General features: G+C 43.6%; 1 protein-coding gene and 1 long non-coding RNA gene across 3 annotated transcripts; one reads left to right on the top strand and one right to left on the bottom strand.

The window, feature by feature from the left end:
- Positions 1-5323: 5323 nt before the first annotated feature.
- LOC138404902 (proline-rich protein 7) lies at positions 5324-12966 on the bottom strand. 2 transcript variants are annotated; one of them, XM_069510372.1, is made up of 3 exons: positions 12832-12966; positions 8851-9104; positions 5324-6044 (listed from the first exon to the last, which is right to left on the bottom strand). In XM_069510372.1, the coding sequence occupies exons 2-3, from the start codon at positions 9032-9034 to the stop codon at positions 5464-5466; spliced, it is 765 nt and encodes a 254-aa protein (XP_069366473.1). In that variant the 5' UTR covers positions 9035-9104; positions 12832-12966; the 3' UTR covers positions 5324-5463. The 2 variants fall into 2 exon arrangements, with proteins under 2 accessions (XP_069366473.1, XP_069366472.1); XM_069510371.1 differs by lacking the exon at positions 12832-12966 and having other exon boundaries at positions 8851-9334.
- Positions 12967-13611: 645 nt separating this feature from the next.
- Positions 13612-18185, top strand: LOC109642389 (uncharacterized). The gene is made up of 3 exons (XR_002203654.2): positions 13612-13751; positions 17410-17456; positions 18047-18185. It is a non-coding gene; the product is annotated as an uncharacterized lncRNA (long non-coding RNA).
- The last annotated feature ends 542 nt before the right edge of the window (positions 18186-18727 follow it).

Below are 18727 nucleotides of genomic sequence, written 5' to 3'. Positions count from 1 at the left end.
TCACTCATCGGCTTCATGACTTCAGAGCTGCGGTTTGTCCTTCAGCTTCAAGGTCTCGTATTAAACAGAGTTTACGCAGAGCAACAGAGATTCTTCACTTCAGTCAAATTTAACCTTGTTTTCTAAATCAGATTGATTTGCTTTTGTTGACACGATAACTCTGACTTCCAGTGTCCCTGGTTTCACACGAAACTACACATATTAGGTGAAATATAATAATTATTATAAGAATGTAATATACCAACAGAACAGAACCATTTGATCGTCGTCAGTTTTACGTCACGTGTTTGTTTCACAGTTACAGGAAAGAGAAATCTCTTCATGATGCTGTTTTAACAGAACCTTTCGATCTGATGGAAGGAAATCAACTTAATATATTAAAATATTAATGTATAAATGTAATCTTTTAATGAAGAAACAGGAGCAGCTATTAACTTAAAGATTTCCGTGTGAGCGTCTCCTCTGGTGTCTGTGTCTTTAAAATGAACCAGGTTTGATAACGATAATGAGTCGTAGTGTTTACGTGTAAATAGCTTTGACAGATTGAATTAACTGAACTGAATCTAATTACTGCTGCTCAGCAGACGTGTCTTTGTACCTTTGATCAGAAAAGATCTTACTGCTCGTTTGTGATCCCATGGAAACATTAGAAAATAAAAACGTATCTCTAATCAGGCCGACATGTTGGAGCACTCCATAGGTCGTCCAATCAGTGGGTTGAGACGGTCGGAGAGCAGCCTCCTCTAATCGCTCGTTAATCAGAGGAAATGAGTCGTGATTACAGAGACTCAAAGTCGAGTGTCTTTCAGGTTCGAGAGGTTTTTATTGTTCTCATCCTCAGAGACACGACGTTGACACGAGGAGAATGAATCTGGTTCCACATTAAATATTGAAACTATTATCAAGACTGGGAAACCTAAATGCACTGTATGTTTGTTTTTATACAGATTATATTCTTCTTATTGTAGAGTATCATGTTCATACCTCAGGCCCCTGCTTGGACGTGAGTATTCCTCTGCAGGTATAGAGTCTATAGGAATAAACGTGGTGTCTGTATGAAGGCAGATCTCTGCAGAGGTGATGAAATCAGTACAGACATTACTGGGCCACAGAAGATGAAGGTGACACACAAAACAAATGAAAGATTTAGTTTCCAACTGTCAGAAATTTATAATTTTACACTGAATGTGTATAAAATCGTGCATGTGAAGCCCCGAACCTCAGCATCCACATCACAACACCTGAACATCATCTGTGTCACATGTTATTCTAATGAAGTGAAGCAGAGCACAGTTAGAGAGGTTTCAGTAGAAATACGTAGTTTTTGTGTAATCCTGCAAACAATCACGAACAGAGGTGAAAACATGACGTCTGGCAGAAGTAATAATGTTGTGATGAATATTATGCATTCAAATTTAAATTTAGCTCAAAATAATTGTTTGCACAGTTTTCTGCACGGCTCCAGGAAACAGCTGTTTTCAGGATTTCTTCTTCATATCTTTAAGATAAGTATCATCTGTGATCTGCAAGAATGTTCATGTTCCTTTGTTCGGTTTCTATTTTTTACAACGTGTATAGAATGAGCTCCTCTCCTGCTCGGAGACTGAGAACAGTTTGTTGTGTAAACTCGTCCTGATATTGGTTTTCTGGTTTCTGCCTCAGTTGATCCCTTGTTCTCCTGCTGAAGATCAGAGGCATCACATGGTGAACACGGTTTTATATAACGGAGGCTCAGTGAAGGGAGAGACGATGAGAGGAGGTCAGGTACTGACGGCCGACATGTTTCTAAGATACTGGAGCGACAGGAAATCCAAACGTGTGCAGAGAGAGTGGAGACGAGGTGAGAGAACAAATAAAAACATTGAACCAAAATGTGAAATCGAGTCTTTAAAATCTTATCGATAAGATGGAAACTGTGTGGATCTCCAGACAAGCTGACATTGAGTTACATAAACATTATGTAACTTTTACTGAGCAACAGCGCCCCCTACAGGCACATGTTGTTTAATTCTGATGGGCTCAAGTATCAACCCGCCGTGACGTCACCTGTCGGTTTGTGAGCTGAAGCCTCGGTTTGTTGTCCAGTGACGTTATAAAGTGAGAAGTAGAGACATTTTCTATTGAAACTACCTGAGGAGGCGCCCCCTGCTGGTCACTACACAGAAGACAGAGTCTACGTGAAAGTAAAAAAAGTTGCATCGTGTTGCTTCAATGTTTAAAAGAAGTTTAAAGACTCAGTGCTGCTGGAGTGATGCAGGAGGTGGATAACTGATGCATTATGGGATACGCTGAAGTGTTTAGCAGTGGTGCCCTGGTGGATAAAACCATTAACAACCGAATGATAAATGTTCGGTGCTTCACTGTCAATAAAGGTTGATTCAGGAGTTGAAGGTTTTTATTAAATGTACGTCCTCTCATGTCGTAGCTGTGGGAAAAGTTCTGATGCAGCCGAGACCAGGCCCGAGGTTTTCTGATGACAGCGGGACGACGCCAGCAGAGACGGGAGGAAGCAGCGGTTGCCGTGGTGATGTGACAGAGTGTTGGTGTGTGTGTGGGGGGGGGGGGGGGTGCTGATGTTCTCTCTTTAACACATGTAAACAAGGCTGAGCATGTTGCCAGGCAACACGTCCTCTCACCGATTCTCCTCGAGCTTGATATGAAGAGTCGAGTCAGGTTTGATGGAGCGGAAAATCTGGGAGGAGAAAATGTGATGGAGACGCACTGAGCATCAAACTCACAAAAAACTTAAAAAGGCAAAACGCTTCCCGGCCAAACATATCCCATGATTCATTGCGCTCCAGTGACTTGATGTTTTAATGGTGGCAACAAGTGAAGGAAAACGTCAGGAGAATATATTATATATATTATATATAATATATATAGAAGGTTCACGTTTTAAAAACACCTTTTAATCAACTAAAGAACGTTTTCGTCCGTAGCTTTGTTGCTAGGCGACGGCTGTAATGGCTGGTGATGCAGAAGGAAGATCAGACGGAGAGCAGTTAAGGTTTATCTAATGTTAGCGACATGTTAGTGGCTTTACAAGCTTGATAAATTGGTCAGACGGAAGCTTCATGTGATCAATTACTGTTTCTAACGTTGTCGAGAGCAACACGTACATAACATCACTCAGACACTCGTATGGGGAACTTGTAGAATTCTTTTTTTTGTACGTCAGAAATAAGAGTAATACAATAACTCAAATGGAGCGATTATAAAATCCTTTCTTTATGTCCTCTGGTGTCCTTATCATCTCTGATGAACTCGACACTGCAGAGACGAGTTGAGGAGCCCGTTCGTTTCTAAAGATGTTTCATAACTGAAGAGGTTTGTCGTTGAGGAAATTGAATTGGATGAACTCACTCTCTCTTTATATAACCTTGAATCATCAGTTTGTCTTCGTGGTGAAAAACGCAACTTAAAACTCAGATGCTCGGATCAAGTTGCGTAATCCATTTCTCAGTGTTCTGAAGGTGCGACCACGTAATGTTTGATTATCAGTGAATCATCACCCTGAAGGCATCGTAGTGATCGTGCAAATACAAAATAAGACAATGACTAAGATGAGTGACAGCTTCCTGCAGCGTCTATGAAGTATTTTTACACACGTTCCTCCCTCTAAAGTCTGAGGATACAACTCGACCAGAACTGAGCCTCCAGCCGATGTGACGTTAACAGACTCCACGTTGAACATTGTGCTTTACATCCAGCGCTAAGATTCGCTGCACATGCAGGAACGTGTGTGACCATGTTAGAGAACAGAGATGGTATCATGACATTTGTGTTTTTATTATCTGAAGTTAATCATTCTTAAAGGAGACATATCATGTTTCTTTTTGTAAAAGTTAAAAAGCCCATATTCTGTGTCAAAGTGAGCTTCTCTCCTGCACAGTCAACTCAGAAGCTCCTGAAACTCCTCGTCAGTCGTCCAGACTTCCTCCCTCATCGTCACATTATGGCCAACATTTGCATAAACCATGCCTGGCAGCTTGTCAGCCAGAATTATGCAAAAGCTTCCAGGCCCAGGCCTCATCCCTCCAGCAAACCAGTGAAGACACGGAGGTGGAAATCATTATGGTTTGTTGTGGATGTGGAATTAGGGGCAGATACAGAATTAGTTTTTGTTTAAATACAAACTGGAATAGTATTCTCAGTAGAGCACATACCGAGGTCCAACACTCAAATAAGAATATCTGGAATTCGCCCTTTTGTTAAGATCCACTCTAACATTGGCCGATGTCCCACCATTCCACCAAGTAAGTAATCCTGCTGACTAACAAACAAATAAATAAATAACGGGTGAGACACGAACATCCATCAGACCACTTCCTGTTTATTCTATATTTGCATTAACCACAGATGTGTGTAGGATTGTTTGGCCTTTGTGGAGGGATCATCTCTACTGACTGTTTCATCGTATGTTGGTTGTGAAGGATAAAATACTTGAAAATGATGTATTTGGCCGTTTTGAACCTGTAACCTCTTCCACTCCATAAATCACTGGACGAAGCAGGTCGGCAGGTGAAGACGTTTTTTATTCCACAAGTGAGACGGCGTTTTTCACAAAGCGTAAAAGAATGATAATAAATCTGTACGTGAAAAATTAGGCTCAGTTGACGTCATCCTGCGACCAAAGTGCCGTAACTTCCAGGCTGAACTAGTCAAAGACGACACTGACGTTAACGAAGCAGCGTGTTACAAAGTGCTGTCCTGTCCAGTTTCGTATGTTACTGTGAAAAAAGTCTGTGAAGGTCGGCGCCTGTTCTTTTCTTACTGTTAATACTCACAGTCCTTGAGAGGAGGCACGCTGCGAACAGAGTGTTCAAAAATCAGAGCAGATAAAAGAGGGGATGTCGTCGTGGGCAACAGACAGTTCCCGGGAGCCATGGCAACAGCAGACTGGTACAATAGGTTGCTCGGGCACAGAAAGAGGAGAGGGATGGAGAGAAGGAGAGGGCCACTTGAAACGAGGAGGCAGCGATGAAAATAAAGGCGGAGGGATGCGGATGAAAGGTTCAGAAGCAGCAGCAGCGCTCGTTGCTCATTTTGTCGCTCGTCCTCCACCTCATTACCGACTCGTTTCTCTCCTCCTCTGCTCTTTAAAAAAACCTTGACTCAATTAACGTTGTTATGACACGAGGACATCTCCGTGACTCAACACGCTTTGAAACTCTGTGTGTTATTTCCTGTTTTACCCACACACATGCATGCAGAGAGCTCAAGAGCCACAATACTGGCAGAGTATGTGACGCTTCGCCCACAGGGCAGCGCAGGGAATTGAACCCCTGACACCTTTGCAGCACTTTAACCCTCTTTCATCTCTTTGGGGAATGAGAGTCTCTGCTTCTGGTGAACAGCGAGCAGGTTGGAGGCAGGCAGACAGGATGTCTGTCCTTAAACATCTCCTGAGTAAAGCTCTTCAGAGACGGACTGACTTTTTAGCAGGTTGGGAAACATCCAGGTCTAAACCGCTGTACTCCGACCCAGCAGGGGGAAGGCTGTTGGAAGGCCACAGCTGGACTCCAGTCCCCTCAGTCTGTGAACCCCCTGAAGCTCCTGGAATTCTTCTTGGAATCCCGATAACCCCCCTTCGAGTCCTCGTATCCCTCCTTGAAGTCTCTCTATTCCGCCTCTGATCCCGAGTCCATCATGCTGAGCCCTGGGCTCACGGCGGGGCATGGTTGCCATAGGGGCGGCAGCCTGCAGGGAGCGCGCCCCCGGCGGCGTGAGGTTGTTGTGGTTCAGGTCCATGTTGGACAGGAGGTGACCCAGGGAGTCCCAGCGCTGCGATGAAGGCAGGCGTATCAGGGAGGAGTAGCCTCGACCAGGGAACACAGTCGCTGCAGGAAGCTTGCTGGTCTCGGACGTGAACACGGGACCAGGATCCTGGTGTTCCCTGAGAGGTGGTGGCGCTGCACGATGCGGGGCGGGCTTCAGGTAGGTGCCCCCACGTTGGTCGGCCAAGACCTCACTGTAGGGCGGGGGAGGATCCTCCATCAGGACGGCCTCCTCATAGCAGGGCGGCTTCCCGAGCAAATCTGCGTCTGGAGATAGAAGAAGAGAATGAAGTTTGGATTAATCTCAACTTTAACTTTGAATCTACGATAACATCTGCAGAGGAGGTTTGTTTGTTAGCAGCATTGCACAAAACACAGATTATCACAAAACCTCGATCATCTTAGTTCCCAACCTTTTTTCCTCTGTCAAGGTTTCCACCTCAGTTTGTTTGTTTGTTGAGAATCAACCGATGTTTGTTGAGCTGTTGCCATGGAGCTGGATGTATTTGTGGATGTAAACGTGTGTTGTTGTGTGTTTGTGTATCTGGTGACAGTCGATCTCTCCATCACGCCTCACAGATACCTCCAGAATCACACTCTGTGCTAACTCCTCTGTTGATCTGCTCGGAGCTACGCTAGTAGCCAGCAGCTTTAAATAAACATCGGCTCGAGAGAAACAAACGCTCGGGCCCGATGTTTCCACCTCGAGCGCTTGTTTGAATGTGGTGATTTCAGAATAAATATGTTGGTAACTGATCTGTGACATGTAGAGCTCAGGATCGTATTAGTCACGGTGAGAGGATCACACACGTATGTTTAGAGGGAACCAGCATGTGTGTGCTAGAGTCATATATATACATATATTTATATACTGTATATATATTTATATATATATATACATATACATACCGTATATGATTCTACCACTATCCACAAATGCTAAATGTCTCGTAAACAAAACGCTGCCATCTTAGTTTGGTACATGTCCCAGTAACAAACATGGAGAAGACAGGGTTTATGACCTTCGTTGCAGCCAGCAGGGGGCGATCAAGATGTTTTGGCTTCATTTTTGGGTAGCTGAATACATCGTGGTACTCAGCTCCTCTCTATCGTCCCCCAGCTCCTCGCTCGGCCCTGGGCTTCGCTCAGCTGGTCGGCACCTTCCTCTCTTGTAGCTCCGCTGCTGCCTGGAAACTAAAGCTGTTCATCAGTCTGCTTTGTGACCGCGGCTCCAGCAACCTTTTGTTTCATCGTTACTGTCGGACTCTGCTCGTTAAACATCCTTGACAGCAGCTGATGCTCTTTTCCTCCGACTCTCCGTCTCACATTCATCCGTCTTCTCATTGTTTTCTTCTGAACGTGATTTACTGTTCATTCTCTCTCTCCACATTTTTATGGTCTCTGGCTGAGACAACACGCCGACCTCCAGATATTATCACCACACCTGGATTACTTACGTCGAGGTTTCCCACGTGTAGGGATTTTTCGATGGAGGTTATTGTGACGCCATGAGTCATGTTTCCAAAAGCGGTGCACATCACTCAGTCTCAGTCTCACTTCAACAACATCATTACTATAATCCGCTTGGCTCTTATCATGCTAAAGAAAAATCTGTCATTACGACATTATCATCCAGACGTGTCCTAGCTGGTAGGTAAAGTACTGTGAATGATAAGTACTTCACAGTACTGTTGTAATAAAGTTAAATAAAGTAAGCTAACAGCCTGAAAATTCACTTGTTGCTGATGACTCCCTGGCTTAGCGTTAGCTGTTACACTTAAATTAAATATTCAGGGTTCAGCATGGACACGTAAAAGTTAAAAGACGAACTTCCTCCAGTACAGAGGAGGAATCTGCCAAAGTACCTGAGGGGAGTTTCGTACACGGAGCTGCGTGAAAACATGATGTTAGTCTCGTCCCATTGAACAAATAAATGAACTGTTCCATTTTTTTGCCTGTACGTTATGATGGAAACGCTCCAGTGTGATTACAATGATGAACAACTTCTTTAATATTCTTATGGGAAAATAAATCTGAACTCGTCCCCCCAGCTGTGCTGCTGCTGACTCTCTTTCTTCTCGTCTTTCTGTTTCTAGTTTAAATCCGCCGTGTTGTTGCTCGTCAGCGCTCTGCCTCCACAATCACCGCCCACGCCTCAGCAGCAGCTGTCACCATGACGCCCCGCAGGGGAACGCTGCCCGGCAGGCAGGGAGGTGGAGGCTGGGAACCAAGAGTCTAAAAACAATCTGACACAGGATATATAACCCCCCCACTGTCCTCCACTCCTCCGTCCAAATCTCAATTTCTCTGATGTTTTGAACTTTTCTCCTATTTATTGAAATTGAGATAAAGTAAAAACTTAATTGAATGAAATGCACTTTGGGCTCGTAAATAAAAAGCAAACGGGATGTGACAGGTTTGGTATTTGTCAGAGACTCTGCACTCAGATGAATCTGCTCGTGAGACGACCTGTGGTGAGTTCACTGTCGACACTAATGGAGAAACCAGAGTGAAGCGTAACTTCAGCCTCAGCGAGACGACGGGACATGGAGCTAATGAAACAAATAAAATTCACTAGTCAACGTGATCTGCAAATACAAAACATATTTCCAACATCTAGCTGTCAATCACACAGTGACCAAGTGAACATCGGTATCGAAGAAGACTTGAAACTAGAGATCGAGACATAAAGGAAAATGTTTCCTGACGTTATAAAGTGAGAAGTGGAGTCGTTAGCAAGTGAGCAGTCGCCCTCTACTGGTCATTAGAGATTACAGGTTTCAGTCATTCCTTATTGGCTTCACTTTCGCATTTACATCCATTTTGTATTTGAGTATAATTTTCTGTGAAATGTCACATGTGCACATCCACCATCCACTTTTCTGTCACGTGACATTGTCTTTCTGCAAAATGTTTGTAAGTGAACCGGAGGCGAAGGTTCATCATTGAAACACTTGAGTATTTGTGACTGTGCCCAATAAATCAAGTAATAAACTAACAATCATAATGAAACTCATAAAAGAACCTTTTAAACAACAGAATAAAACAAACTCTACTGGTCTCTTGTCGTTACCTGGCATGCTGACCCAGGTCGCCTGCGGCAGTGGATGAGGAACCGGCAGAGGAAGTGGCGGTGACAGGGTGTGAGGAGAACAGAACTGCGGCGGCTCTCTGGAAAGCTGCGGAGGCGGCGGCGGCTGCTGCTGGGGAGGAGGAGGAGGCAGGTATCCTGCAGGTTGACAGCTGAGCGGCTCCATCTCTGCAGATCGTAGACACTGCTCCCTGAGGCGCTCCTCACGACGCCGCTTCAGCCGCCGCTGCAGGAAGCTGCAGAAACAGCAGAGCATGACGATGAGGGCCCAGACCAACCAGAAGCCGGAGAAGCAGGCCAGGAAGGTGTAGGTGCCCTGCGACATCACCATGGCAGTGACGGGCAGCGAGTTCCCCTCGAGGTCGGGAGAGGTGATTTCAGATTATACACAAGGTCCTGAAACTCACTGAGGTAACGATTCGTCTCTCCAGAGTCACGACAACAAAATGTGACACATTTATAGCTTTCGATTAAATTATCCAACATGGGAACTAAAATGGTGAAATCTGCAGAACGTCCTTCTTTAGCAACGACCACTTCTGACTCTTCACTTGAATCTAAATCACTTGAAGTGGTGACGTCCCTCAAATGATCACAACTTCTGAAATTCGTTTAAACTGCTTGGTTAAAGAAACAGATGTTCAAATAGTTACTAGTTGAAATGTTTCATTAAAAAAGTTTCTGACATCAACAGCGATGGAAAAAGGTAAAAACAACAAAGATCCAGTCGCTGTTTGAACATTGATGTGTCACATGTCAACTTTCTGCAGTTACTGTCTTGTTCACATTGATTCTTATTATTTGCTCCTCGAGGACAATGACATGACGCGGACGTTGCTAAAAGTCAATGATGAAGCTCTTCTAGTTTACAGAAGGACATTTCAACTTAGACTAAACTTCTGGAGTTAACCTGCAGGAACATTAAAAACCATCTCTCTCAGTTTGTTCGTCCAGAGTTTGGAGAAATAAACTCCGGCAGCTCAAACGATCTTGGTTGAATCCTGAGATAAACTCTGCAGCAAACCTCCGTTTAAATTCTCCAGCAGAATCCTGGACAGACCGTCCTCAGGTTTCTGGAGAGGCTGAAAACAATTTTGTCTTTTCTGACGAAAGATACAAATGTAGTGACATCATCGCATGAGGCCAGGTCAGCTGATCTGAGGCGACGTCCAATCGGAAGCGCCAAAAAATCCCAGAGGTGATGGGACCAGTCCAGCCGAGAGAAGTCAAACAGCTGGTCCCTTCAGGAAGACGGGGGATCGGCCTGCTCCACCGGGACCAGAATTCCTCCGTCTCAGATCCCGACGGGACTCCTCAGTGTCACGCTGCTCTACAAAGACACAGGGAGGAGAGGACGCCATCGTCAGATTATCAGAGGACAGAGAGAAGCAGCACAAACAGGACGAGAGGTCTCCGGACCTCAGACCAGAGACGATATTCACAGTGACGACAAAACTGAAAAACTTCAGGATTCTTAAGATTCTCCTTTATTTTCTTAAGTCGTCTCCACAATTCCAATACTCATCCATCCCCCTGAGAACACACACAGTATTTATATTCCTTTAAATTCAACCTGCATTAAATCAAACACTCACAAATATACATCTGATTTCTTTCATCAAGAAAGAGAGAGTAGAAATTTAAGGTGGAGGAAAAAGCATCTTCTTCTTTACTTTATATAATCTGGTTGAGCACAGACGCTGTTTTCTTCCTCTGCTCAGAATTTTCCTGATGAGCAGATGAATGTTCTGTGGCCTCTGATTGGCCGACGACAGAATCATCTTTCGCTGCAGCAGCAGATTCACTCGACACAAACAGCAGCTGGTGGTCGTTGGTTGATTTCTTCAGAGATTTCTGCAGCTGACGTCTGCAAATATCTCCTCTGGACAAAAACTGAGTTTGCAAAAAACCATCGTCTCACAAGATTCAACTCGTGGTTCACAGCGACGGAGCAGAGACACGAACTTATTTCACTGGTTGGCGAGAGCTTTAACTCCTCCTCCTCCATGTTAGCAGATAGGACATGGACCAAATGAAAGAAATCAGAGTAGAGGTGAAATAAATGTTTGTGAAAGATGTTTCTGTCGTTTCAGCTCGTTCTTATCTCACTGATGTTCAAGTGTTTCTTATCAGTTTGGTTTAATTATTTGAAAATATAAAAACAGGCGGAGACGTCACCTGACATATCCAACATATTTTGGCTTCATTTCTGGAGGAGGAGGATTCCTGCATCTCTGGTTTTTCCTCTTTGAAAGGTGACACCTTCTTCTCCCTGAACTGGAGTTTTCTCTTTCGTTCCTCAAATAAAACTCTGACGTCTGTGTTTTTTTATTTTTTTCTGAATTGCAGTTACATTTATAGCCCGAGTGCAGCCGCAGTGTTTGTGTCATCGTCTTTTCATCCTCCACCTCCACATCACCTCTGGGAATCACACCCCTGTGTCCATTGTAATTTGAAATTGTTCAGCGCGGTGATTCAGCAGCAGGGGGCCCTCAACGAGGTCGCACAGCCGCTGATATTTCAATCTGTGAGTACTGATATGGAATCGAGCCGCCGTTTACTCCCCACGCCGCCTGCGTCCGACAGAGCAGCGTTCAGGAAACACACTCAACCTCCACACGTACATCACATCCTATTTATATCTGTGCTTTAAGGCGTTCGTATGGAAATGAATTTTGATTTTTGAATTTCAGGAGAGAAAATTAGAGCAAAAAGAGAATTAGAAGAAAAGTAATGGAGGACGTCACATGACTGAACTATTAAAGGTTATTATCCAACACGTCTAACAACTGGAAACATGTCAATCCAGACATGGTCGACGTGACAGGCACCAAAAGTGAAGCGGAAATGTCTCGGTCGCCCCCTGGTGGCTGGCTGCAGTACAGGACTCACACAACATTTATAATCTCTATAGATTGTCCTACAAACACGTCTCAGTGAAGATGTTGAACCTGATTCTCTGTGAAGACGTCAAGGAGTCCGTGTGATGGTGGAGGACACCAGGCTCCTCCCCCTCCTCTCAACCTGTCCGCACATTTCACTCATGATCCCTGAATCCACTGATTACATCTTAAACACAGGATTTTTCCCATGAGTCTTTGCATTCTTTTGGTCGCTCAGCCAACATGGACGTAAACAGCGAGTCAGCACTTTAACCTCTGAGTCACCAGGTTGTGTCAGATTTCAGCCTCTGTTAAACTTGTGTAAACTGTGAGCTAAGCTAACACGGCTAACACATGTTGTATGGTCTGTGTGTTGAAGTGTCCTTGAGCAAGGCACCATCGGTTTACAAGCAGTCACGTGTGGTTGTATGGATTCATGTAGTTTTATCTTATTTATCAATTAAGTGAAATAAATGAATAAAAACTAAGAAAAATACAAAAATATATGTAAATAATAATAATAATAATTAGTGTGAATGCTGACACAGCAGTTTATATTATTTATAGTCCTAAATTTTGGATGTCGGTCGCCAACAAATTCTAAACTTTCAACCAATTAAACATCAAAACCTTCAAATAATAATAATAATAGTAAAACAATAACGATAATAACAATACTACTACTTATAATAACAATACTACTAATGATAATACAGTTAATATTAATAATAATGTTTTATGTGTTCAAGTATGTGAACAGCCCTTCAGGAACCTGCAGCAGGTTTGGACAGACACTGACCTCGTGGTTCCCTCTCCGGCTGTGACCCTGACCCTCTGGGTGTGTGGGGCCTGTCCCCCGTGTTTGAGGGTCAATCTCCGGGGACACAGCTCTGTCTGTGTCCTCGGAGTTAAACTGGACCACGTCTGAGTCAAATCACCCAAAACGCACGGATCGATTCCAACATTACGCAACGAGAAGACGCGCAGAATGAAGCGGATCGATCCTCGTGTGATTTCATTGTCAGATGTTTGTCTCTCAGTCAAACTAACATCGAGTCTCGGTTTAATGGTAAAAACTCACCTGTGGTTTATCTCTTTTCAGATGACGCACCTCCACTCACTGCGTCCAGGATCCTTCTCATCACACTCAACATGAGGACTACATCTGTCTCCTCCTGGACCTGTCTCCTCCTGGACCTGTGTCTCCTCCTGGACCTGTCTCCTCCTGGACCTGTCCCTGCCTGTGCGTACTCTGCTCCGGTCACTGTGTCTCTCTGACGCCGGCAGCTGAGCGTCGTGTGTCGGTCTGATGGAGAGAGAGAGTCCGTGTGTTCACCTTCAGTCTGACTCCTCCTCTCTCTCTCTCTCTCTCTCTCTCTTTCTGTCTCTCTCTCTCTCTCCCTCCTTCCTTCATTCTGTTCCTTCCTCTCTCGACCATCAGTTTTTTAGTCTAATGATGAGAATACAAATCAACCAGTGTGTGTGTGTGTGTGTGTGTGTAAGTGTAAATAAAGGTGGATGACATAGCTTCAAAAAGTGAAGCCAAACCATCTGCATCGCCCCCTATAGGCTGGCTGCAGTATAGGTCATGGACGTCCTCCTCCACGTTGGCAGACGGGACATGGACCAAACTGAGTCTTCTTCTGTTTTCAAAAACATCCGTTTTATCATCTGCTGTTTTGTCAATTTCAGTTTTTGTAACTTTCCCGAGAACAGTTTTAATTAACACAGTTTATTATTGATTGTTTTAAAATGTGGAGAGCAGCTATTTAAATTTTGTCACTTCCTGTTTTATTTTGTCAACACCAGTCTTTCAGGTCTTTTCACTTCCTTGTCACCTGAGGAGTTTCCTGTCCCTGCAGTTGTCACCTGGTGAACCCTTTAAGCACCCTGCTCCTTCCATGGTTCTTGTTTGGTTCCTCGTGTTTCTGTTTTTGCGTCTGACCCTCACTCAAGTCTTTGGATTTCAGATTTATACTTTTCCTTTCTTTGGACTGAACTGTGAGTAAAGTTTACACCTTTTTACCGACAGTGTCTTTATCAAGTTTCTACAAACACACACCTGAAGACATCAGATGTGAAAACTGAACGATAACTTCAACCAAAGAAAAACACACCGAATGATTTCAACTTCGATGAAGAAAGAGGATCTCGCTGATCGTTTATCATCTTTACTGACAGTTGATGGTTCCACCTGTTGAAACACAAACCCTAACAGTCAGTTGTAAATTTTGACCCGAAGGTGAAAATGAAAAGAAACAGGACAGGAACAACAATATGATGCTAAGTGGTGATGATGTATTCATGTTGTGTGTTTGTTAAACGTCGAGCAGCGGAGTCGTGGCTCCAGACTTTTGCAGCCGATGGTTTTTTTTTAAAAACAGAAAATAAGAAAAGACCTGAACATAATTAACTCAGCAAGAGATTTAAAGAAAGCTCATTGTGTTAAAGTTATAAATCATCATATAATCACATTTGCTACCAACAAAACATCTGAGCAGACTTTATATTTATATTATATTCACAGTGGACGTCAATTAGCAGCAGTTTCCTCACAGTGTTTTGGAAAGTGATGAAATGTCCCTTTAAATAATCCCCTGGAGACATTAGCATTAACGCAGCCTGTTGAATTAATGACTCATGATTTTCTCCGGACGTTTCCCAGCTCCCATGAGGCTTTGCTGTGGCTGCTGCCGGCGGATCATTAGTGCTGATGCCAGGGGAGAGAACACATTAAACAGACGTGTGGAAAAGTATCACTGGTTTATTTATATTTAGTTTCCTGGATTAGATGCAGTCGACGTCTCGCTGACATGCTCGACCAATCAGGAGTCAGTCTCATCTGTCAGTCTCATCTGTCAGTCATGACGTCTCCGCCTGTGTTTATATCATCAAATAACTTATTCAACCCAAACTGATCAGAAACTTGAACAAACTTCAGTGAGATAAGAACGAACTGAAATGACAGAAACCATCATTTAACGTCTACTGAGATCCTCTCGTTTGGTTCATGTCCCATCTGCGAACATGGAGGATGTCTAACTTTATGACTTTAAAGGGGAGGAGTCGTCCTCTGGGGAACGTGAACTTCACAGTCAAGTTATTTCTCTTGGACGCTCGAGTTTCATGAAGAAAAGAAGCGACGCTCTGAGTCAAAGCTTGAAAACTCGTGGATCTGAGGGAGCTGAGTCACAGAGTCAAGAATGAAGGGACCTGAAGGAAATAAGAGAACAACACGACAACAATCAGAGAGAGAGAGAGAGAGAGAGAGAGGAACCCCAGCGTGGGACGAGAGAGACAATGAAGTGAACAGAGAGGACAGCGGTCTGAGTGGGTTCAGAGTGACATCACAGGTCCAAGTCACCGACACAGAGAGAGAGAGAGAGAGAGAGAGAGAGAGAGAGAGATTCAACATCAAGTGACACAAAAGAATCACGTGTGTGTGAGTAAAACAAGTGTGACTACATGACGTTTGATCAAGAGGTGACACACACACACACACACACACACACACACACACAGTACAGACAATAGAGGCCTGTGTGCTGGACGTCCTCACTTTAAAGCTCCGCCCTCTCAGATTTAAACTTCCTCAGAAAGTAACCATATTTGGAGAAGAGGGCGAGAGCTCGAGGACACGCCCATCTACACCTGCACCTGTCGGACGGTACTAGCTGTCAATCACACCGCAGGTATCCCATAGACTTCTATAGAAGCTACCAGAGGAGTCGCCTCCTGCTGGTCAGAGAGAGAACACGTGTTTCAGGGACTTAGACGTTGGGTTGACTTCATGTAAAAAGGTAGAAAAGTAACACGATGATGTTTGGATCATAATCACGACACGTTTCCCATTCGACTGTTTCAAAAAAGACGATTGGCTCACCAGGCTGGAGGGGCGGGGCATGTGTCGTGTTGAGACCTCACGCGTCTCGTAGAGGTCGAATAGAAACGACAGGTCAAAGCTAAATGGCTGCAAAGATTCTAACAGAATAACGTGGAATAATTAAATGTTATATTCACTGTTTCATTTCATCCATTGAACTCATTTAACTAACACGAGGTGTTCTAATGGTCGAGAGCAGGGAGCTGTGCTTTTCCTTCTCCATTCTGCTCCTGTCTCAGATGTGACGGTTAAACAAATTCAAATCCTGCAGCTGAGCCTCACCTGAGTCACGACAGCAGCGGGTGTTCACACGGAGTGTCGTGACAGGTTTGATACCTCTCATCTACAAGCCTCCTTGACAGGAAATAAACACGTTAACATGAGAAAACTACATGGAATCGTTTCATGACATGATCCATGATATGATATTAAACCATTGTAGGAGTTTGGGCACCGAACTGAGCATCATGGGAATCAGAAAACGTTCTCATCACCCAGGTTATGGCCCAGAAGGACACAACGTGAAAGGACTCCAGAGTTTATTCTGTCTTCCGCCTGTTCTGCAGTGAATTCTGTGGATTTCAGACGAGTCTCAGCGGCTGCTCCTGCTCGAGTGTCAGCTCACGTCCTGATTGCTGAGAGGCTGCGGAGCCTCTTCAGCTCGTCTCTTTATTCCGCGTCGTGAAGGAAGTCGATGTAATCATGAAATCAGCTGACGACTCGTCCTCTGAACACAACGGCACAAAACAAATCGCAGCGAGCGGCAGAGACTGCGGACGTGTGTCGACTTCCATCACGTTCATTTCAGTCCTCCGTGAGTTTGAGTTGCCATGGTAACAGACGGAGGATGGAGGATGGATTGTGACCCACGTGGACGAAGTTTGTTTCTGCACTGACGGACGCTTAGATTTTTCTTTATCAGCTTTTAATGTCTCTGTTGATTTCAAACTGCAGTGTGATGAAAGTCAAAAACATGAGAGTAAGAAAGTTAATGGAGGAAAGAGAGAGAGAGAGAAAGAGAGAGATGGATGAGAGAGAATGTGCAGGAGGTAGAGAGGAGGGAATCAGACCGATGACGGATGAGAGAAGAAGAAGAAGAAAAAAAGTCTCCTCAGAAAGAAAAGAAATGTCTCACTGTCTCCATCAGCTAATCAAAGTTCATTTCTCGCCCGGTGTGAGACTGATTGGACGGAGACGTAAAGACACTCCTCGTCCCGACTGGAGACTGAAATCATGGTCATTATCTCCGGAGGACACGACGTTCACGTCTGTTTGTCGGCGATCGGGGGGATTTGTCTGTGAGCGTCATGTTTGAATCAGCTGATGATGATGATGAAGATGATGATGATGATGAGTGAACGTTGCTCTTCTGGTCTCAGGATCTTTCACATCTGAAGTTTCACTTTTTATCTTGTGAAATTACTTATTTACCTTCGAGTGTTTAGAAGAGATAGAACATGTGCAGACGTGACGCTCGGATCGGTTTGTTTAAATAAAGTCGACGACTCGTCTCCGCTTCCTCCAGAAATGAAGCTGAGATATCTCGGATACCAGCGCTGCCACCTTGTGGTGACAACGTCACTTGCATCCGTCTTGGAACAGTTCACATCGAGCTGTGTTTGATTCCCTGATTCAATGTGACACACGGAGAGACGTCTGTCCAGCACCGTTCTCTCGTGTTCACGTCGACAGAATGTTGAAATAAAGTTTGTTCAAAACTTTTAATTCTACTTTTGAAGAACTTTTCAGTGAATCTGCATCTTTTCTCTCCTCCAGTCGACTCATCGCTGTTCTTCTTCTCTTCACGTCACTGATCTTCTGTGGTAAGTTTAGATTTTACCTGTTATTACACCGTCCAGTTGAAATGTGGAATTAAAAGACAGTGATGACCATGTTAACTATGCGCAGCCACCAGGGGTCAGTATCGTAAATAGAGAACATTATAAACTGATCCGAAGTTGAACTGGTTCGGTGTTTAAACTGGTTTAAACTCATGTGAACCAGCTGAGCTGAAATCTGTTCTGACAAATTAAAAAGTATCTTAGCAACAAGTACAGACGACAGACGAGTCTTGTTCTGCTTTTTCATTATTAATGTTTTTTAGAGGAGGATCAGGGTCACATGAAACCTTTATTTTGAAAGGGAAAAAAATAATTATTTTAGAGCTTTATTCCTCGTCCTCTGCTTCGGCAGTAAACATGTCGCAGTGACCACAATTCAGTTTCACATTTTATAAAAGAGCTTTTTCTGTTTCCTTGAAAAGTTCTTTCGTAACGAATCCTCTGAGAAAGAATTTAAAAAGAAGCCTGTGAATGTCACGAAGGTTCAGGAGGAATTTAAAGGTTACGTTTAGATTCACACTGAAGAGAGTGACGACAGCGAGTTTATTCATAAAACCTGTTTCCTGATTCAGGCTCCGAGGATTAACGAAAGGTCTGTTAACAGAAACGTCCTGATGGAGTTCATGAAGGAGGAAACATTCAGAGCTGAACTCACTGAACTCACTGAAGCTTGAACTTTAAAACTTGACTTCACCAACACGGGATTTTCTCCTGATGGAGTCGAGTAGAATTGTGTCAAATGTTTGTTGAACCAGTTTCGTAAAATCAATCAAAATGAAATCATTCAAATGCTTCAGATTTTAAAATGAAATCATCAGTTGACGAGTGAATAACTTTTTCTAGATGCTGCTGCTCTTCTTTGTAAACTTTGTGAAATGAACTTTTAAAAGTTTAAATTTTCTGTTGAATTTGTTGTTGAATCTTCAGAGTTTAGTTTGTTTTGGACGATCGTTGATATTTATTCACTGTGAATTTAACTCTTCAACTCTTGGCTGGTTTTTAAATCACTGATGTTTCAAACCTTTTCTTCTCACTGACTTTCAGTTTAAATTGAGACTGGGATTTCTGTTACGGTGCAATATTTCAGTTCTCAGTTTTTTATATTTAACCTTCTATTGCTTTCATTTATTACACATTTTTTCAGTTTTTTATACGTATATTTATATTATATTTTCATTTTAAGCGTGTGCAGCTCAACAGCGGTTGTTCTTTAGAAATATATATAATATTAGAACTGGATGAGACTGTGTTTG

Source organism: Paralichthys olivaceus, chromosome 15, assembly GCF_024713975.1.
Source record: "Paralichthys olivaceus isolate ysfri-2021 chromosome 15, ASM2471397v2, whole genome shotgun sequence".
Classification (NCBI taxonomy): domain Eukaryota; kingdom Metazoa; phylum Chordata; class Actinopteri; order Pleuronectiformes; family Paralichthyidae; genus Paralichthys; species Paralichthys olivaceus.
The sequence above is the reverse complement of the archived record's forward strand: the minus strand, read 5'-3'. Positions and strand labels throughout refer to the sequence as shown.